At 38.9% G+C, this 22,523-nt stretch overlaps 1 protein-coding gene across 3 annotated transcripts in view; it reads right to left on the bottom strand.

The window, feature by feature from the left end:
- Positions 1–311: 311 nt before the first annotated feature.
- Positions 312–22,523, bottom strand: part of KLHL4 (kelch like family member 4) — a 76,705-nt gene continuing 54,493 nt past the window's right edge. For all 3 annotated transcript variants that reach the window (XM_039572085.1, XM_010402752.4, XM_019287802.3), the window contains 10 exons: positions 17,489–17,659; positions 16,923–17,059; positions 16,236–16,432; positions 13,165–13,377; positions 11,922–12,108; positions 8,721–8,945; positions 6,698–6,860; positions 3,830–4,042; positions 2,637–2,808; positions 312–1,961 (listed from right to left, as the gene is read on the bottom strand). In XM_039572085.1, coding sequence (XP_039428019.1) covers positions 1,902–1,961; positions 2,637–2,808; positions 3,830–4,042; positions 6,698–6,860; positions 8,721–8,945; positions 11,922–12,108; positions 13,165–13,377; positions 16,236–16,432; positions 16,923–17,059; positions 17,489–17,631 — 1,710 coding nt within the window. In that variant the 5' untranslated portion in view covers positions 17,632–17,659 and the 3' untranslated portion in view covers positions 312–1,901. The remainder of the gene's footprint in view (positions 1,962–2,636; positions 2,809–3,829; positions 4,043–6,697; positions 6,861–8,720; positions 8,946–11,921; positions 12,109–13,164; positions 13,378–16,235; positions 16,433–16,922; positions 17,060–17,488; positions 17,660–22,523) is intronic.

Consider the following 22,523-nt stretch of genomic DNA (forward strand, 5'->3'; position numbering starts at 1 on the left):
CAGAAACCTCCACCTCCCACTCCCCTGTGTGTCACTGGGCAGATTCTCTGTGCTTGGCCCCTTGTGTTTGCTTCAGGTTCTTGATCTGCTGGGAAGCTAAAATAGTTCCTTCTTCTGATGTGAATTCTGGAACCCACGAGCTCGTTTAGGGTTCATCCCCCATTTGCTTGGCTCTTCGTGTTGGCTCAGATTTTAGAGGGGTTTTGTGCATCTTTTGTTCTTTTAGAGTACAAAAATGAGATTAATGCTTCTGTATCCTCTAGTTTTGAAAGGATGCAAAATAAAAAACACAAAGTTGTTAAAATATAGTCTAAATTTTCTTAGCAGAGAAAGTAAAGTTTATTTGAATGTAGCATGCTATATATAAACATAATTGATTTTTAAAGTTAAAAATGTCCTTCTTTTTATAAATATGCTTATGAGATTTTTTTTTTTTTCTTTAGAGGCATTCAATAGGCTTAATACTATAAATTTTTTTAAAATAACATATTGCTAAAATCTGTAACCACAGTATTCTATCAGGGAAGTTGGCCTACACATTCAGAGATTTTTGCCTCTGTCCTGAATTTTCTGATACTGACAAAACAACAACATAACAAACACTGAGGTGGATACTGACCAAATATTGTGCTTTACAGCATAGAATATTTTACATACATTCTTTTTTCTAGAATACACTTTCAGCATTTGAAATTATAAAAATGAAATTAAAGCAAAACGGTAGAAATTGGCACGCAAAAAGAAAATATCATGCATGTGGAACACTATGTGCTGTTTTCAGGTGATTTTTTTCTTGTTTGTTCTTGATTCTTAGCATTCCCCTAATTCCAGATAGAACATAAACGTTCACACAAATGGTATCTAATGTTACACAGTGGATGTGGTTTATTCCTTACCATATTTCTACTGTACATGAGAGAAAGCTGGTAATCTTCAGCTGAGGTCAAAGATTGTCATATCAATATGATATAAAAATTTCATTTTGTAAGTTATATTCGAGGAATGTAATTATATGATTGTTTTAAAATTTAACGCGTGGTTATCATCCCAAGAAGAGTCAGATTAGTTTAACTCATACTGACAGATGGTTAGTGGGCAAAGAGAAATCCATGAATAACCTGACACACGGAGCAGCGTTAAAATATCACATATCTATGCACTGAAAATGATTGCAAATTATATTTGCATTATGTTTTGACAAAAGAGATTTCTTTCTGCTGGCATACAATAGCACAAAGGTACCTTGACCCTACTATGACTTAACTTGCATTACTCAATTCAATATACTGCTAAAAATGGGTATTCTGTCACACTTCTAGCAGTGCTGGATGGTAAATAACAGCCAAATTATCTGTTTCTCTGAGTTGATTTTAAAGTTAATTTAGGAGTTTAATTTCTGAATATAGGAATTAAATCGCTTCTGCAGAGAATATTCTGCTGTCAGTAATATCTAAGAGCTAATATTTCTTTTTGTGCAGTTCTCTGTTGGAGGTGCTTCATAGTCATTTTCATTTACTTAAAATGTAAAAGCTTTTGTTATAAACTTTAACATTCCTGACAACACAGAAAGAAAAAGAAGTTTTTGAAACCTTATACCATCTCTCACTACTGCATTTTATAAATAATAGATACACTTTTGAAACAAACCTGAACCATTCAAACATTTAAACTGTTTTACTGGATTTTATGAATTAGGCATAACAAAGGAATTCACTTCTCCAAAGTTTTCTGATTTTTGTGATGCAGGAAGACGCTTTTGTGCTCTAATAGTGTGAGGGCTCAGAGATAAATATTGTCTGCAAGGGAGGGCTGCTGAGGTGTGTGCAGTCTGTCCTGCTCCTGGAAATGTTTTTTGTCTGCTGAGACTCCACTCAGTTCAGTTTCACAATAATTTACAGTCCTCAAGGCAACTTCACGACAACAACACATGCTCCAGCCCGTCCAATGTTGACAGGGACTTCCTAGAAAGTAAAAGAAAAAAGGAGAAGAAACAGGAGGAAACATGTTTAGTAGCCTCCTATGATAGGACTAGAGGAAATTACTTTCAGATGAATAGGAAAGCAATTTGTTTATTCAAACTGATGTAATGCTAAAACAATTAGGTTTAACTAAGGTATGAAAACAGAATTTGGGCTGTTTGGCAAAATTTAGCAGCCCCTGAGTTATAAGGGTGCAGCCTGGGGTTGTTCCCTTAACACATTCCAAAGGCCTTCACATCCTGTGTTCCAAAACCAGGGACTGTGTGGCAGCAAAGGATCTTGGCAGCTCAGGTGTTTCCTCTTGGTCTCAGCGGTGAGGGCCATAAATACAAAACTCTGAAGGTGCCTCCAGAAGAGGGCATTGCTGACAAACACACCAGATTACAACAGTGAAATTAAACACTTAAGGCCCAAAATTACTTGTGCGACCTGGTTTGTTTGCCCATGCATTGCCTCCACCCCTCAGTGTGAGAAGCTTCACGTGGTTATTTTACAGGAGACACAACTAATATTTCATTCAAGCCCACCTACAGTATTGCTTGCACCCTGATGTGCCGTTTTTCCCCAAACCAGCGATAAGGTTTCCGTTATTTGGACAGAATTATTCCTAGCTGCAGGAAGAGCCCCTATCATTTATGAGGCAGCTGTTGCCATTACCTCTGTCCACTCGTTGTTCTGGGCATCGTAGGACTCCACGGTGTCCAGGTAGGTGTGCCCATCGTAGCCCCCCACGGCGTAGAGCCTGTCCCCCAGGGGACAGATCCCAACCGCGTCCCGAGGCACGCTCAGAGGGGCCACCGTTGTCCAAGCATCTGTTTTGGGGTCGTACCTAGGCAGTGTGATGGTCAAATTCAGAAAAATGACTTGTGGAGGCACATTTCAAATTTAAATTGCTGACATTCGCTTGTTTTCTCCTGTGTTGCTGTTCGGTTTACACCAGGAACGAGCAGAATTGTGATGTGATTCAGTTTTTGATTTAGCCACTAGAGGGGCCTTCAAGCCCACAGAAAAGGCCCCTGTTTTCACTTTTTGATTACAGTCTCTCCATTTCAATTACATTAAGCCATCAATACATTTTAAACACAAATGGAACCTGAGGGAATGATAGCATGGCCGCCAGTTGACTCAGCAAAGTTAATTTCAATACATTCTTATTTTCTTTCTTCATAAAGCTTTTGGTTTTATCTTTCTTGTCAAAGTTTTCAGAAAATTTCACTGTAAAAGAAGTTAAATATCTGTGTAGTAACTCTAAGTTTATCTCATGAAAGGCCTGGCACCATCTTACATTAATATGGATTTTACTTCTGATCTACTCCAATATAAATTGCAGTAAACTCCAGGGTAGTTCCTGCTTTACCCCATCTAACTGAGAACAGAATTGGTCCATTGTTGTTCACAGCAGGGGTTGAACACCCCCTCAGTTTTCCTTTCTTGTTCCCAAATGACAAGACTTTGTGATATTTCTTCTATTTTCACAACTTTTATCAGTATCAGTCAAATTATTGGCCGAACAACTGAAAAGTATTTAATTCCTACAATATATGGCACAAGCAGCCTAAACCTGAGTTTTGGCAGTTAAGAAGTAGAAAGGTCACAGGTTGAATTTGTCTCACTTCAGTTGCTTTTACCTGGTTCTTGGGTACCTCAAGCAGAGGGGAGGAATTTGCTGCTAAGGTTTAATTCTTTTGTCATCACAAAAGTATTGGGAATCAGTTATTCCTGCTCAAAAGATTATTTTTAAAAGGCAGAATACGTTTTACAAACATAACGTTCCAACCGTGAAGAGAATTTATTCTATAATTCCTTCTTGGAAAGTAAACAACAAAAAAAAAAGCAAAATAAATCCTTACCTCTCCACGCAGTCGGAAAGGCGGGAGCAGTGGTTGGAAGCAGGAGCATCGTGGCCTCCCACAGCGTACAGAAACCCATTGTAGGTCGCCACACCGACGCCGCCTCTCCTCTTGGACATGGAAGCACATAGGCTCCACTTGTTTGTGTGCGGGTCAAAACACTCCATGGATTTCAGGCAGGAGCTCCCGTCTCGCCCACCAACTGCGTACAGCCTGGGATGACAACCCATAAGCAGGCAAACAATTTCAGTCTTTATTCTCCCACTAATAAGAGTTTTATTTGGCTAACCTCCTCCAGACAACCTTAAAATTGTCATTATGCCCATTATTTGCTACGCTCTGGAACTTTCTTTGCTCAAAGGCTTTCCTGTGTTATATGAGGTCATGTTCTTCACTTGCAGTGTAAATGTCCAAGCAGCCACGTATGAAAATTAAGCTGAAAAATTCATGCCAGGTTCTCTAAATATGAGCAATAGAAAGAATTGAATTGAAGGATGCTGCATATGTTTGAAATATATGGCAGCATTCCCTGGGACAGGGTTGTAGAATATTGACATCACATTAAGAGATTTTCTGTGCTGTTAAAGGACTCTAATAACATGAATAGACATCAAAAACATACTTAAAACATAGAGTAAATATATTTTCCTCCAAGCCTGCATTTAAGAAAATCTGCTGGACAGAAGGTACCATCTTGTGTCATCTTGTCTGTTTACCTCAAAGTACCTAGCAAACAATTAAAGATTTAAGCAGCTGGTGTTAGGACAACTTGTAGGAATAAATTGTGGCAATCCACATTAAAAAACATTAGGGAAACTTTTAGGAATAAATTGTGGTAATGCATGTTTAAAAACATTGGGGGTTCTGGCTTTTTGTCAACGAATTTTACAAAGCCTGAATTTCTTTCTGGTCTCAAGCTAACTTGGATGCTGCTGAACTGTGATGGAATGTAATAGAAGATGGGATCAGATGTTGAGTGTGCCATTCTTTCTACTCCCTTTCAAACCCTGGTTGTTGTTTTCTGCCATGAAATTGAATTTACTTAGTGCACCTAATTAGAGACCTAGGGAACACATGGACTTGCCCAGTGTAAATCACCTGAACCAGATCAGCTGAATTTTCTTTTAGAAGTGTCCGTTTTATTCCAGTGACTTAAAAACCTTTCAGAGAGCTCTGATACGTATTTTAACTGGAAGATTCTTAACCATTGTTAGAATAAAAAAAAATCCCCAATTGTCTCTCTCCTAATGTTTGTTCCCTCGATAAAATTGAGTTTGCTTGTGCAGTTTGTTGTCTGATCCATACAAAACTTGAGGCTTTGATTTATTTTCTTTTTACATCATGCCACTGGACACAGACTGCTTGTTTACCCAGCTTTCACAGGGAAAGGAAATCTCTGTATATACAAAGTGATTGGTTGGGATCCTTTGTTTGCCATAACATATCTACAAACACAGTGGTGTTTCCCATTCTCTAAGGAAAAGACCAAATATAGCATTATTGACTGATGTTTTCAATGGACCATTTATTGGTCTGAAAGTGTTGCTCCACAGATACGTAAAGTCTTTTCTGGTGGGGTTGAACAGGAAAAAATATGGTGTGATTTAGGGAAACAGGAAAAGGAGAAGCATTCTGCTTGGTTGGACTGCAGCAGTAGCACTGAGTGATGGACATTTGATCTCCTGGTATGCCAGAAATTACATCACCAGACGTGATTTAAGCCCTGCTGGAGACAGCTTATATCAGCAATGATTGAGAACAGAGTCAGGATCGGGCTGATTTCCTCTTTGACAAAGTGGTTTCCTGCACGTCGTTGCTGTAGAAGGCACCACCAGGAGTTTCTGGTGGAGTTTTTGCTGAGAACATTTCCTCTGAGGTACAGCAGGAACCTTGAGAGGCATTTCTGCCTCTCTTGAACTTCTGAGCTATGATTTGAATCCTGTCCTTGTATGAATGCAAAACCCCAACCTGCATTTACAAATATCCCTTTGCCGACATCTTTGTTGCTGCTGTTTTGTCCTTCTCTTTTCTCTGGAGTTTACAGATTGATCAGGGAAGCCAGTGGCAAAGGTTCCAGGTAAATGCAATTGTCTGCCTGTAACTGAGTGTTCCCAGCCCCCATAAACTGGCCCCGCTAAGAGCTTCCCACAGCTTTAAATAAGAAGGAAGGTTGGTTCAAGCCATATTTTCCATAAGCTGAGGCCTTTTTCAAGGCTTTTGTAAGATCCACATGGGTGTCTGCTCCCATGTAAAAGGGCTTGAGTGGCTTTAGCATCTTAGCAAAATGTTTAAGCGCATTAACACTTGATTTCGGTGTATTCAAGAAATAAATGGAGGGCAGAACAAATCTGGAAAGGATAAGATTTACAGGAGGCTGTTTATTCCATACCTAATTAATAAACTTTTCTTCTTTCCATTAAACGCATCATATACCTTCAACATTTTAAAAATTGGCTGTGAATTTGTTTCTGTGAATTTGTTGACTTCGTTTTCAAACATGTTCTTTTAAGTCTGTTTAGCCACAATGATTTTAAAGTGTGAACACAGACTTGGAATATTTTCTTAAGTAGCTGATTTTATATCCCCATATATTATATTCCAGGTAAAATTCTGATGTGCACGTAATAACATTTTCACATTGCTATAGCTTAAAAGGGCTGAAATGTGTCTAAAACCTGACTGCAAGTTTGAAATCAATTTACCACGCAGCAGAGGAAAAGCTTTCCTTTCTTATGTCTGCGCATTATATTTTCTCTTTGTTTCCTTGAGGCCATTAATTACCATAAGCCTGAAAAGAAAATTTAAGAAGCTGTATTTCCAAGGAAGGAAGCAAATGAAACCCAAAGAGAGGTTTTCCTGTTGCCATACTTGCTGTTGAGTGCCGCGACCCCGACGGTGCTGCGGGGGGTGGACATGCTGGCCACGTAATTCCACTGCCGCGCCTGCGGGTCCCAGCGCTCCACGGTGTTGAGGTAACTCCACCCATCGTGGCCACCAACTGCATACATTGGTCCTTCAAGCATTGCTACTCCTTGAGAGATGGAATTAGGGACAAATTATCCCTTGGTTTCAGTGACCAGCAGCATATTCATTTCATACGTTAATTCCCTGTATGCAGATAAGCAACTTCAGCTGGTATTAAACGATCTGAAAGCTGCCTTTTCATTTGGCAGAATAAATAAAGATAAACAAGCACTTCACATACAGTGTTCTTCTAAATAACCATTATCTTTTGCCAAAAGATTAGAGGAAATCTGCTTTAGCTCTAATGTTCTCTTCTTGGACTTTTATCTCGCTTCTGGTGACCTTGCTCTGAAACAAATTTGAGCCCCAAAAGGGGAAACGATGTTATTCTCCTACAGAAAGGCAAAACTTGAGTCAGGCAATGAAAAATGTGCCCAAGCCAACAACCTCTCTTAATTCTGAGCCAGCTGAAGCTCTGTAGTGCTGCCAGCACAAAGCCTGGGTGGGTGGGTAGCTGGCTGTCCTTAACAGCTAAAGCACCACAACATTTTAATGCCTTTTGGATAAGAGCTGGCTCCTATCTGCTGTCCTTGAGGCATGGGAGAGCCAACTTGGCTGTCACTGCAAAGCTCTGTGTGGACAAATCCTGTGCCATTGTGCTTCTCCAGAGAAGGGCTTTGGTGCCTCCCCTTTGAGAGCTGCTGCTGCTCTTTGCTCGCTTTTTTAGGTGAGGCAAAACGTTTCAATCCAGCTGCTTAAAAGTTTTCTAAATCTGTCTTTCAGGCCTAAATATACATGGCCTGATTTCTTCAAAAGGCCAGCTCTCCACAGAATCTCCCTGAAGGTAATAGGGGCTGGAAGTGTGAGGCAGCTTTGCAAACCAGGCACAGATTGAAGCCAAACTTTGGGCACCCAAATCTATGGCTGTGACCTATTTGCTGGGGAGAATTATGCCCCTGTTGTCAGGAATTATAAAGACTTCAATGAAAATTATTTCTTCTGTTTGGTCTTCTTCCCCTTTGCTACCTACTAGTATTTGGTTTCATAAATTTTGTGCTCCAGTTGGTAAGAACCCTACACTACCCTTTCTTCACCAAGCAGTGGAGAACATGACATAGGCCACAATGGTTTGTCAAATGATTCTGGATCAATCTTCCTCTATTATCCATAAAAATAAAAATATTCCATGTCGTTTGAACTTGCCAATGATTTCAAGCAATACCTGTAACTCGAGAGAAGCCAGCTTTTTCATAAGACCTTTTTCATAAGATAATTTTCATAAATTGTGCAGAAATCATCATATTCCCTCTGTTACAGTCTACTCAGCTGTAAACTTAGCCTTATTTTTTATAGTTCCAGAAATAAACTCTAGAGTTCATATTCATATTATTCCTTCAGTGTGAATAATATTAAGGATTACTTTGCAGTAAAAAACCCATAGACACTAAGCCATGGCAGAGCTCTGTAAAACTTCTTGTAATTACAACATTAGAACTGGTGAAGTTGCACTTATTTCCATACACTCTTTTCTTCAATGTGGGTAATGTCCTGATCTGAATTACAGAGGTGACTGATACCTCTGGGCTTAATTCATAATTTATTAAAAAAAATACAGTAAGGTTGTTATTGTATTGTAAATGTATCTCTTGACCATTAAATCCTGTGAAGCATTGATTATTTTCACTGTACCTTATATTTTGGAATTTCCTACAAGCAGAATTAACTCTGGAAGACCAGTGCTAATTAGGTGAACACTAATAAAATCATAAAATTACGGAAACAGGCAAATCTGTCCTTGAAAAACATCTTTTACAAATACTGCTGCGTGTTACTAAATGCTGTTAAAGGTTTTCTCAGCAGTGTTTGTGTCAATCAAAACCTATCTGTGTGTGCTGTGAGGCGTTTGCAGAGGCAGAGCCCCTCTTACCCAGGCCATGCCTGTGTGTTGACATCGGGGGCATCACAGTCCAAGCCTTGGTGAGGGGGTTGAAGCACTCGACAATGTTGGAAGTTTTGAGCCCATCCCTTCCGCCCACAATGTAGAGCTTGTTGTCAATCACTGCAACCCCGAACTGCAGCCGCCGCCCGTTCATGGTCCCAATTTGGATCCAGCTGTTGGTTCTGAGGTCGTATTTCTCAATTGTAGTGGTGCCTGTGAAAAACAGAGACAGCCATGGAGGGAGCAGTACCCAGCAGTAAGTAGTCAGGTCAAAACATGATTAAATTATGAAATACTGAAATTCTGTGTGTGAGATTTTGCTGTGAACTTCAGTTCTCATGTGAACGTAGTGAGAAAGCTGTGCTAATTGCATACATGATTGGCAAATCTATGAGAATATACTGGGAGCAAGAAATGGAGAATTAAATTGAGGTAATATTTGTGTGCAAATATTGGAGAGAAGTTAAATCTATAACTTAAATACCATGAGGGTAGGGGTTTTGTGGGTTTGTTTTGGGGTTTCTTTATATTCCCTACGAATACGGTGCCTCACAACAATCTACTCTTTAACCATGTTTGTGCCTAAAGTATTAAGGATATCAAAACCAGATTCCATGTATCTGTCTGAGGAACTGGACAAGCATCTCCAGCAATCCTGTGGATATTTTCCATTTTTGGATGGAGTCAGGCAGAAGACTGGGCTGTGTGTGAATGCACGTCTGGTTCCCACAGGTGTCTTCCCCAACGCTCACCTGTGCAGCAGCCCTGCAGTAGCTGCTTGGCTGCTGTAACATATAAAGCCACATTTTCCATTTTTTTCAGGTCACTGGACCTCCAGTAACATTTTTACTGAAACTTTTCAGAAGGCACGAGCTCTCTGCCATTCAGCACTGACACTTTTCCATGCGCTGGCTCCCATCATCACTCAGGAGCCATAATTGCTCCTCTGAGAGCTGCTAAGCACAGCGAGGGCATGGCTCAGTAAGATCCAAGGCAGAATTGCCAGTTCCAGCTCCAGTGCACCCTGGAGCTCAAATTCAGCTCAGTCAAAGGCAACCAGATGAGGAAAACAGAGCCGATTTCTTGTTCCTTGACTGGGATTTGAGAGCAGACGAGTAGTGTTTTGAAGATAACAACAAGCAGTTTGTGGCTAAGAAATTCTTTTTACAACAGGAAAACAACCATGCAATAAAGCAGAAAAGAAAGGTAGGATTTGGTTTAGAGAACTGTTAGAGATCACGTGATGTACTCCAGAAATTCAGCGAAATAAGAGTTTATCTCATGCTATCTTTTCTCTTATCTATCTGTTTTTCCACACGCACAGGCTGGGAAAGGAACTACCAGCTCCACCTGCGATAAAACAGAGAAATTCTGCTTTCTGCCCTGTATTCAGAGCAGCTGGGTTTCTTTGCCTGTTCTTTCCATCTTGTTAGTCTGTTTGCTCCTCTTCACTTTGATTCTTTCTCATTTATTCTGTGCTAATACATGAGTGCCCCAAAGTTCCCCACTTCAAAGGAAATCTCTCACACTAACTGAAACACAGGGAAAATGCAGTCAGGTTTCAGTGTGTTCAGATGTACCCTGTGGGCTGTAATTCTTACAGAGGCTGGAAGATTTGAAAGTCGTAAAATTAACATGGTTAGGCACATTCACGTTTTTCAAAATTCTGGCCCAAAAGTACCTCTTTGATCTTCTTTTGATCATTTGAATTTGAGATTTGACTTCCTATTCCACCTGAGGTAAGCACAAAGCCAAACCTGGCGTTGCCTGAGACACCAAACCTGGTGTCTGCCTTTATCACAGGCAGTGTGTTATTGCCAGCGGTGGGAGTTACTCCCTTCTCAGAGCTGTTCCTCCAGTGCATCCTGGTCTCTTACTGCTGTTTCCTTTATCTCACAATCCAGCCTGGGCTCCAAGGTTGAGTCAGAGCCGTGGAGGACAGCAGGGAGGAGCGGAAATGCTGTTCTTCTTACCCATCAAAAGGCAAAAGTTCAAACAATTGGCTTCATTCCAAGGGAAGAAGCAGGAGAGGCACCAACAGGAAGTGCAGATGTTGACTGAAACAGCCCTTTCTTTGCATAACCTTTACTAGGCAAAATATATTGGAAAATTGTATTCTTATTTTAGGGGAAGAGAGTTTAAAAATTACCTTGAATCCGTGGTTGTCTATACAATTCATAAATACTCAGTATCGCTAATGAATCTACTTAATTGCAACAGTTTATCTCCAATTTGCTAAATTGTCCTAGGAATGAGTGTTTTCATGTTGTGCTGGCGATGAATGTGTATTCTGCACTTGATTTGATTGCACAGAGATAGGGAGGTAGCTCTGCAAGGTGTCTCATATGGGCAAAAATCAGTTGTCAGCAGCTTTTTGTAAACCATGAAATGGATTATCTTCTTTGTGATTCTATTAAAAGTGAACTCACACAGCTAAAAGTAATTCTGTGCAGCAAGTCGCTAGACTTTAAACTAATTAGAGTTCTCTGGCTCCAAGCTGTGGGTTTGAAGTTGAGATTCCTGGAGAAAATGATTTAATATTCTGCCTCCTAAATAGAATAGTGCAATGTTTAAAGCTGTAACCTGATTGCAGTTGTGGAAATCAAATAATAGAAACTGGAATAGTTTATAATAATTAACTTTCGACTACAAATCTGAAAAAAAACCTGTGTGTGGAGTCCTGAAAAGAAGTTGCATTCATGAAAAACACAAATCTTTCCACCTGAAGTTTTATAATAACGATTTATGAGCTCTCTGGAGTTCGATGATGCATTTTGTTTTTCTTTTCTCTTCTTCAAAAGTTTTTTTAACTTTCTTACTTTGTCAGAGTATAGACCACAAGGTACAATACTAAACAAATATTGAAACATTTCAAATATGTACGTTTTCTTCTGATTTTTAAATTCAACTATTTTTTGCAAAAATTCCTACTAAGTTTAATTTTAAAATCACCATCTCCATCAGACTTCTTTAGTCTGCACTTAAATATAAGTGTATTGTTTACAAGTATGATCCTTGCAAGAAGAAAGAACTTCTGACACATAGGATTCTGTTCTGTTATTTGCTTTTTCTTCTTTTTCTCCCCTAAACTGATATTTTCCTACAGGAAATATTTAAACAATTGTCATATATTCCCTGGGTGTCTGCAATACAATTAATTACTACACTCATATTAACTTGTGGGCTTACCTTTAGTGGCATCCATACCTCCCACAGCATAAAGGGCACCCACTGTGGACTTTCTGGGTTTAGTTCGAGGGCTCTGCATCATGGAGCGTCTCTCTGGCAGGAGGTGATACTTCATGGCCTCCATGAGAAGTTTCTGACACTCCAGGTCGTCTGCAAACATTGGACTGTTTTCTAGATCAGCCAGGAGCTAAGAAATGGAAAAAAAAAAAAAAAAGAGGATCTTGATATATCATCTAAATCATTAAAATTGCATGTACTTTAATAATTAAAGTATTTGTAGCTACAAACACTCATTTTAAGCTCACCGCTCACTTGAGCTTTGCTGGGAACTCTGCTTTAATGGACACAAAACTGTATAAAGGTAGGGGGGAAAATTCTGTGAGTATGAGGGCTTTGCCTAATTTTTTATTACCTCTTTCTTTTAACTTTTAAAAAAGGTTAAAAACAAAAATGTAGTACTGCACCCTCTGAATGCAAAACTCCTTCTGATGTAAGTAAATCTAATACAGAGTACCAGACATCTCTGAGTATTAGAAGATATTAAATGTATTTAAAATCGTATGTGTAGTACTTTTATACTTTATCCAAGGTAGAATATTTGCAGCATTGATCACTTAGATCCATAAAGTGTCCTGACTGACAGTTTCGATATTCTGCATGCATTTCTGATGGGATATAAAGATTCTTCTATGACACAGGCACAGCAGTGTCACCTTTCCATGAAACAGAATGTCCAGCTCTGGAACTTGGTGGATGAATTGTCTCTTTCAGAATTAAGGGACATGTAATGTCAGCGCTCAGAATTGTCAGCAAAAATTTAGGCCCTTTTGTGTCTGTTTATTTTTTATGGCAATAAAGAAAGAAACTTTGTGGCTTAACTGTCCTGCAGTTTGGCAAATCTTTTGGCAAAATACCTTTGCATGTGATCTAAATTGCTGTGCTATTAGGGGAGAACTCTTACAACCCAACAAAGAAACACTTGGCTTTTGGAATACACTGACATTTTTTAGAGGTAATTCTGAGCCTAGTAATTACACTGGCACTGGGGGATTTCTTTTTATCTGTTTAAAAACAGTGAAGATGCATATTGTATAGGTAAAAATATTAAAAAGTATAAAAATATACCAAAAAAATCTCCAGTCCAAATCAGAACCTTTCCACGGAACTCTTCTGTCTGCCTACAGAACGCTCGAGACAAGCATTTCAGCTGGCAGAGTTCCCTGTTAGCCCTTCCCATTGATACCTGGGGTGGCAGCAGGGGCAGTCTGATGTAGGAGAGAAGCATTCCCAGGTCCCGCTGGCGGTTTTGCAAATCGTGCCTCACCCACATCATCAGGGCCTGGAAAATGGCTTCTTCATCTGGCACATTGATGTCATCGCTAGACAAGAGCTTGGCAATTTCATTAGCTGGGAGCAAAAGAAATTCCTGGTTTTTTATTACTTCTATGAAGTGTTCCTAAAAATAGAAGAAGATTTCAATACACTGATGATTTTCACACATAGGAATAGCTTTTTCTTAGATAATGTAGGCTCTGTGTATATTTCATTCTCGTTCTGTTCCACAATATAGGGAAATGCTGTGGGTATTCTAAAGATCACTGAACGTCCTTCTACCATTTAAGCGAGATTTTGGTTGCATTTTGCTGCCTCACTCTTGCAGAACTGAGGAATAATTCTCATCTTCACACCACCATACCACAGTTGTCTTTGCCAGGCTTCTTGTCAGCCTGTCCTGGCTTAGGGATTTGCCACTGGCACTTTTGTTCATCAGTGTGATCTTAGCACTGTGGCTTGATAGAAATACTGTTTGAAGATATAACATGCATTTTGGAAATGCCAGGTGAGCATTCAAATAAACTGTGTCACTTCTGTTGCAGATTCAAAGGCTTTGAGCCAACTGCACTGAAACCTCCTAATCCTTTTGCAACAAGCTGTGCCAGCTGTTGGCTCTAGGACTCTGCTCTTAGGGCAAGAAAATACAGCAAAGAAATTCAACTCACTTTTCTAACAACACTATTTGGGCAATACAAAGTTGGAGAAGCCCCAACAAAGGGATCTCAGTCTTTTAGCTACTGCTGTGATAAAACTCCCCAACACCAGAAGTGACCACATGTACTAAATCCCTAGAGTCTTTAATAGAATTATTCTTCATTAAGAAAATATATTGTACAGTTGGGTTACAACAATATCAGAGTTGATATCAATATACATGATATCAATATACATATAGTCTGTTTCTTTATCAAATTCCAAAGGACAAAAGAAATTTGGTGAAGAGAGAGAGGGGGTTATGTTACTTGCAAAGAGATGTAGGTAGGAATTCATGTCTGCATTTGAAATAGAATTTCAATTTCTGTACCTAGAATTAATATATCTTCTTTAGGAGCCAGATTGAAATAGGGCAGGTGAAGAAATGCTAGTAACTGATATTTTATTGTTTGTTTTCAGCAGTTTCTTCACTTTCTGTTACTCATTTCAAATGTAGCCAGGATGCAAATACAGAAGTATCAGTGATTAAAGGAGATGTCAACTTTGGTCTGTTATGCATATCCTGCTTTAATATTTGTGACATTCAGTCAACAGGGACAGGAAGGCCAGTCCACTTCTAGTTACAAATATAGCACAAGTTGTTTATCAGAATGAGTTCTATCTGCACAAAAAGATACCAGGCAGGAAACTGTTAATACTCTGCCTCAGTGGCCAAAATATTGAAGGGGAAGGTTTCTATTGTGTCTGGTCTTATTGAATGGATCTGGTGTTTACAGTACATCTTCTGAAAATGTAATGGTCTCTATATTTACAGGACAACTTTCTGGTCTTTCCCCTAAGTTACACATTTTCACCAACATGAAACAAACCCAAATGTTTTACTTATCCCCTCCCAAAATTTTTATGTGTTTATGCATTTTTATGATCTCCTATTCTCCAAAGGTTTTTTCAATATCACTTCAAGGGTTTGAAACAAAATTTTCTGTAAGTTTATTTCAGAGGTGCAGGTTTCCTCTTCTCTCTCTAAGCTGTCAGTAGCACACGTGGTGGGTGAGTTTATGGCGTGCCAGGTCCTCTTTCATGGCAGCATTCTCAGTCTGTTCCATGCAAGAACAGGAGGTGAGAGGTGGTAGAAGACATTTTCAAATAAAACAGTGTACAACTTATGCCCAGTGCTGCTGAGTGTCACAGAGTCATCATGATCCTTCATATTAGACAGTTCTTAATGACTCAACTCTCAATTCTGTGACACATGGTTTCAAAAAATAATAAAGGTCTAACTCCTGGGAAAGACTGGAGGATTCAAATGGTTAAAAAACTATAAAGAAAAAAGAGCTCTCTTATTGTCATAAAATCATAAAACCAACTGTATGATTTTATTTCAGTTTTGAAGAAATTTGAACCATAATTTTAAATGCCTGAAGATGCCCCCCATGTTCTCAGGCTGGCAGGAAGAAAGAGGCAACAGTAGAGGGGAGATTTCCTGATTTTGAATGAGTACAAAAAGGTGTGGAGCAGCAAGGACAACACTATTTTATGCAGGAAGGGAACCTTTATCTTAAATATCCCATTCCAAACTCTGAAATGTAAAAGGGATGTAAATCGCTGCTAAACAAACCATTCATTACTGTGACAGGGAGGAGCACAAGCAGTGCCCTCAATCTGCACATGCCACTCTCACTTTTCTCAGCAGGTGGACATGCACAATCCCTTGCTGAAGTGTTCTCAGCACTATGAAGCCTCTAAACTGGTTCTGACATCCTCCACTAATATTTCAAACATAAATCTGCCATGTGTCTCCTAACAAGTAGTTCTTTTTATATCTATTTAGCTGTAGCAGTTGCCATTCTTTTTGTGTTTTAAGCTGTAATAGCACATCTTGTTGCCCTGAATATTTATCCCTCAATTTGGTTTCACAGCAAGTTATTTCGCTTCTCTGTTTCCCACGCTCTGAATATTCATTTCTTGCTTAGAGCCAGAGGAGGATTATGTTCCAGTCAGGGACGTGCTTCTTTTTAGCATTCCAAATCTTTCCAATACATCCTTTATTTTGACTCTTTTTATGCGTGTCTCACCTTAAAATCAGCTTTAGAATTTTCCTTGTGTGGAATCACAGGCATAAGGATGGCCCATTGCCGTTTGTCTCTAGACATGAGCCGTGTTAAGGTCCTATTACTCTTTTTGGCAGGAACAGGTACCACCCGTACTGCACATTTCAGTTCACTAAATGCCTTTCTGCACGGCAAAACTCTAAAATGAGGAGCAACACGAGTGACTGTTCCTTTCTGTAATTATGAGTGCAGAGCTGTCAGCTGTTCACCTTACCATGGTGTAGGTGTGTGCCACCTTCAGCAGCTCCGTGCAGCCCTGGGCATCCCCGAAGGAGCGGATCCCCAGGCAGTTGGAAGGGTGGAGCTGCTTCATGAGGAAGTTGCAGCACACCTCAATAACCTGGGAGAGCTGCAGGAGGCACGCAGCAGCCAGCAAACTCTCGATGGTGTCTTCCTTTAACTCGAGGATACCTGGGCAGTTTTCATTTGGGAAAAAGAAAAATGAAGGTTTTAAGTAGTTTTCCTTGTGTTGTCATTATTTAAAAGTTTGTTGCTCTTTGATTTTTCTCTGAGGTGTCCTGTGGTTAAAAAATTCATTTTCCTTTCTTCATACAGATGTTTTAACAGACTTACAGGGTTTGGTGGATTTTGAATACAATGACTGGCACATTTTTATTGGAACTTTAACAGCTTTAGATCTGATATGGATGGGAAAAAAAAATAAATAAAATTGCTATTAGGGAAAAACCTTTCCCAAAATGCAACTCTGAGTAACCTGGTCTTGTGGAAGGTGTCAGCCTGGAGAAAGATGGTTTTTTAAGCTCACTTCTAGCCCGAAGTAGGAAAATTCGTATATTAATGAACAAAAAAATATATATAATGTTTCTATAAGAAGAAGTTCAGTGTGCGAAGCTGGGAAGCAGCAGCACTGGGGGCAGTGTTTAATTAATTGAGTAATTACCTGTGTAGGCGTAGCGCACCAGAGCCCTCAACGCCTCGGGATCCACTCCCTCCATCTTGATCTCCTCCTGCTTCGCTTCCCGCACGTCGTTGGTGAACATGGCAGCGAAGTAATCAGACACTGCACTGAGAACCAGCCTGGAGGGAGGCAGTGTGAGCAGGACAGAAAGTTACCTCATAACCTCACCAGCAGGCAGAAAATCCAGCGTTATTATGCTATAAATTGTGTGTACAATGGAAACAATTAGCTTAGGACTCAAATCTTGTAGCAGTGAAGTTAAAGGAGTAATTAGTAATCTAATTTTCTCCCAGAGTGCTTATTTGGGCAGATTTTCTTCACTGATCGTGCTTTAGTTTGACAGCAGTGAGAGGAGAGGATGGACAATGCCGGTGGTTTGTATTTGAATTTCATTCTGTTTGAAATAATAGATGGGAAAGGTTGATCACATAATTTTATTCCACATTAGCTGAAGTCCTAATTAACTGTTCATTCATAACTAACCAGGGTATTCATAAACTGAGGCAGCTTTTGGAAATTTCAGACCCAAAGGATCCTGTGAACTGTACCTGTGAGCTGGAATCTTTTGGTCCCCAGCGATCAGGAGCACATCACAGAGCTGCTTCTGCTGCAGATAATTCTCCATTTTGCGGAAGGTTTGCTCCGCGTGGTTTGTGGACTGGAAATACTCGTCAGAGCCATTGGAGCTCATCCCAAGAGAGCTGCTGGTCGTGGACAGCCTGCCAGGGACAGAGGCAGTGATGAACACAGCGTTAGAGCTGCATTAGAAATGCCGATTAGGGTGGGTTTTGTTCAAAAGACAGCAGCACAGAAATTTTTAAAGTTAAAAGGTCCCACAATCCTGGTCTTACCATGGCTTCTTCCAGCTTTTTCTCTTTGGTATCTGGAAGTTTTCATTCGTAAACCTGCACCTAAACTGTACTTTACTAGACTTGTCTGGAGTAGGTGGTGCTACTGACTTGTCTGCTTCCCTCAGTTTTGAGTGGATGTGCTGTTTGCACAGCACTGACATGATAAATGCAGCCTCACAAAGAGAATCCTTAAAAAAACCCCTATTTTCCTGTGATACTGGTAGCTAAAATACCTCTTGGTATGAAATGTGGAATATTCCATCTTTAGGTGAAATTTCTGATCTCTTCTTACTTCGTCCATTAAATTACATGTCTCAATAGGAATGGATCTGAAGAAAACTTAATGAGCACCACATAATTTGAGAGAAATTGCCAAATTAAAAACCCACAGAAGCTGTACATTGCATGGCCTTTAGAATCTGAATGCAAATAATGGAGACGAATTAATTTCTCTGCCTTTCATGGAAACGTACAATATAAATATATTCCTCCCACTCCAGAATTCTGTTAGCTGTCCTACTTATAGAAAACCCATATTGTTTTTTCAAAACATCAATTCCTTTCGGCCTTTTAATATGGATTAATTTGCATATTGAAACACCTTTCTGACACTTCCTTAGGAAAATCAATATTTTTCTATCCATCTGTTTTTAGTGAAATAATAATGCATTTGTTGATATAAATGTTTATCACAGACCTTGAAAGTGCTGCAATATTTAACATTACTTTAGCTAAAGATTATTTAGAAATCATTTTTGAAAAATCTAAATATTTTGTTAGAATGTAAAGCACCTGGGTTTTTTTTTAAATTTCCAAGCCCAACTAGGAAATAGTGACAGCTGGTTGACTAAATTTCCTGGCTGTCTTTGATACTGTTAATGCAAATTCATAAATGATTAGGAGAGATAAGATCTCTTCATGAAATTAGCATATTAAATTTAGCAGAATATTGGATAACATCCAGAATTTAGCATCTAGTTCAGAAAACAGAGAAATAAAAATGGGTAAGTCAGGTTGAATTGGTAGTACCAGTAAATAGAGATGTTAGATCATACATTTTCAAGGATCATACCTCATTCTGTATCTAATAGAATTCAAGGGAAATAATTAAAAACCAAATTATAATGTAATATTGAATTGAGACACAACAGTTTTCCATCCTCTCTGCAAAATATTTCTGCCTTTATTACAATTTCAAATCCATTTTAGCTTAGCTTAGTTTAGTTTTAAAGGAAAAGGGGAAAACCAAGTTGACCTCTAATGTGTTTCCTTTGTCATTTAAGACTTACAAAAATGAATTTGTCTCAGTGTGTTTAATGACTTCACTTTCTTATTTGTTTTATTTCAATGCTTCATAGAAAATGACAAAACTGCAAAATTGGATTATATGCTCATTAGTTTTGTATCAGCTACTGGATGCCAAATTCATACTCTGTAATGTTTTGCTATTTACCTCTTGAGTGTCCTTTAATGTTTTTCAGAAAATTGGTTTTTGAAAAAATCTTTTTTTCAGATTCATTATATCCACTCTAAGTGTTGTAGCTCAGTACATTGCACTTAGCCTTGGTGTTTGCAGAAAAAGCTCAAATAATACTCAACCATCCCTACTGTAAATAGACAGTACCAGTTGTGAGAAATAAATAATTCCCCACAGTGTGTATTTAATTGTGGTTAGAGAATCATTGCCAAGGGAGTGAAAGTCTAATTATTTCATTTAGTGCTGAGTACTTTTTTCACAAGTTTAGTGGAGTCACATTTAACTACAGCAAAAATACCACTAATATAATTAATTATTTCAAAGGCAAAGGTCTTCAGAGACTGAAAAATACTGGAATCAAAAGCAAGTTCTCCATTAATATTAATATTATAATTTCTGGTTTATCTGCAGCAGCTGATTCAAAATGGTAGATATATTATGGAGGGGAAAAATTAAATTCAAAGTTAAATATTTATATATTTTCCTTAGTGTATGACTGTCAGACTCAAATATTGACCTTCAGAGTGTAACACTGGGTAATGGTGAACTGAAGAAGTCAAAGATCAAAATATCCTAAAGGAAGGAGTCAGGAAAAGGCCCCTGGAGTCTTTGTGAGATTCTGGCAGAGGATGCAGCACAGGTAAAGATTTATTCCCGTAAAATCCGCACAAGTCTGGACAAACAAAAGCTGAATATTCAGGAATAAAAGTTTCCAAAAGTGCATCAGTCAGGAGGGAAAATATCAATGAATTGTTCTGAAGAATCAGGAGCTCAAACTGTGTAATGTCATCTTTGAGTTGGTGTTCACTGGCACGAGGAGCTGTAACACCATTAACATTCGTAATAATGGCTTAAAACGTGGATTAGCTTGGAGAGATAAATCTATATTTAAATTATTCCAAAGTCACTGAGATGTATGAATTTCTTTTTAGGTAGATAGCCAAGTGAAATGATTCCAGAGTTTTCCTGCAAGGATTTGTGAAGGATAGTCAAAATATGGTCCCATTTTTTAAAAGAAACATGGAATTTTGAAACAGACAATACTGAAAACTTGAAGAAATAATCAAAAAGCATTAAGTGTGTTGATGATAAGAAGGACATAAATACCAGCCAGCGTGGCTGGTCAGAATGAATCATGTCAGAACATTGTATTTTATTCTTTTTTTCCAGCATATCAAAGTTTACTGGGAGAAAAACATGAGTTGTCAGAAGTCATCTCGCCTTTTGGATGGCTTCTGACACTATTTCACATGACATTTTCAAAATCGAGCTGGGATGGCAGGTTTTAAGTGTAATAAATATAAGAGATATGAATAACTTGTTTAGCCATGCTTGAAACTTATCAGGGATTCAGTTCCAAAGGCAGACAAGGCGCTGAGAGCATGCCAGGCAAATCCTGCTTCTGATGCTGCTCCATGGTTCTATTACAGAAAATCATGTGATGGAAGCAGGGTTTAATCATTACATGGACTTATCATAGCAAGGCACAAAGTTTTTGGGAACAGGATTTAAATTCAGAGATTCATCTTTGCCCTTGTCGTTGAACTTTAGGGAAATTTGTACTTTTCAAAGAGCTGCTTACACCTCTGTTCAAATAATTACCTGAATGAAACACAGGGGAGGAAATGACAAGTAACAGTGAGATTGTATGGGATCCTAAGCAAGCTGGAAGTCAAAAATGGTGTTTGAAGGTAAAATTTCATCTTTTCTGTAATCAGAATTGATGTAATGAGTTTTGTGATTCAATACAGGCCTACAGTTCTTTAAAACTGCGAATTATGTTGGATTTATTTTCTGTCATAATGACGTACTCTTCACATTAGTCAGCAGAGCACTCTTCATTAATCAGTCTATAGATTCAGATTTCCTCATTATATAATTAGAATGTGATAACACATAAATGCCATTTATCTGCCATATCCTTTTTAAAATCCAGTGTTTTATTAAACCTCATTCAGTGTGCCTGTGGCCAAAACCAGGAAGCAAACCTGATGATAAGAAAGCTTAGAAGCATAATACTGCATGAAAACAAGGTGATTTATTGGAGTCTTTTCATTTTGTTGATGTTATTATTTACATTTTTATGGTGACCTCTCTTCTTCTTGGGTATTTGTTGAATGTGCCTATTTAAGCTGCTATGATATTGGTGAAATTCAGTTTAATCAGGTAACAGTTCAGTTATCAGTGTCACTATCACAGCTGGGAGTTCAGAGGGGCTTCAGCTCTGTGGGGCACTGGACGTGCTGGAGCTGTGGCAAGGCAAAACTGCAACTCCATCAGTTCAGTTTGTTTGTGCAGCAGTATTTACAGTGCAGCTCATCATTTTTCTTTCCTCTCATTTATTGTTGCTTATTTAAGAGAAATGCAGCTCAGCCCCTTTCCTGCAGACAGCTCTGTCCTGTGCAGCTGGGTGAGCTCTGCCCCTCCAGCTGCTGGGCGCTGGTGTGGGGCTGGAGTGAGAGAAACCCTTTTTTCTCACAAAAATCACAGCATCTGTCACAGCTAAACCCCAGCAGCTGGCTGAGAACTAAAAATATTTCAGTTAGGAAGCCATTTCTGAACACAGATAAAATAATGCTAAAGTTGACGCACTTGTATTAATTGATGCTGATAAAATTACAGCACATCAGTAACTGTCCCAGCCTCTGCCTTGAAATTTCTACTGCAGTTATCTCTTTATTTTTTACTCTTTAGTGTGAAGTTTTTAGGGTATGGGTGAAAACATTTGACCTAAAAGAGTATGGAAAATTGTTGATGACTGCTGAGGTTGTAACATTAACCTGAGGTTGTAATAATGATAGAAAATCATGTGGTAAGTGAAGAAATAAGTAATTAAAATTTACAATTTATTTCAGTTAATGGAGAAACTCCTGATTTCCCAACTAAACTGAAAGCTCTGACAATTCCTTTAGAACCTGGAGCTCTTGGAACTGCCTGGTTTTAACAATTTTTTTATTGCTGGAGTTAACATAAACCTGCCTCTTCTCTCAGTCGGTGTCAGTTAAAATAGCTTTTCCCTTCTGGGATTACAAGTGTAAATGTGCATGTCATTAACTGCAGGAGCTTCAGCAAAACACTGAAACCACTGGAGCTGGTTTGAGTTTTGTTCCTCCCCCAGACATGACAATATACAGACAGATGTCATCATGATTCATACCAGGATGAATTTGGGTTGTGATATTTTGAATGCTCCTAGGAATAGAAATCATGTATTTGTTGGGGTAATTCCACTGGAAAATGGAAGCTGCACCCAAA

The sequence above is a fragment of the Corvus cornix genome, chromosome 4A (assembly GCF_000738735.6).
Source record: "Corvus cornix cornix isolate S_Up_H32 chromosome 4A, ASM73873v5, whole genome shotgun sequence".
In the NCBI taxonomy this organism is placed as follows: Eukaryota; Metazoa; Chordata; class Aves; order Passeriformes; family Corvidae; genus Corvus; species Corvus cornix.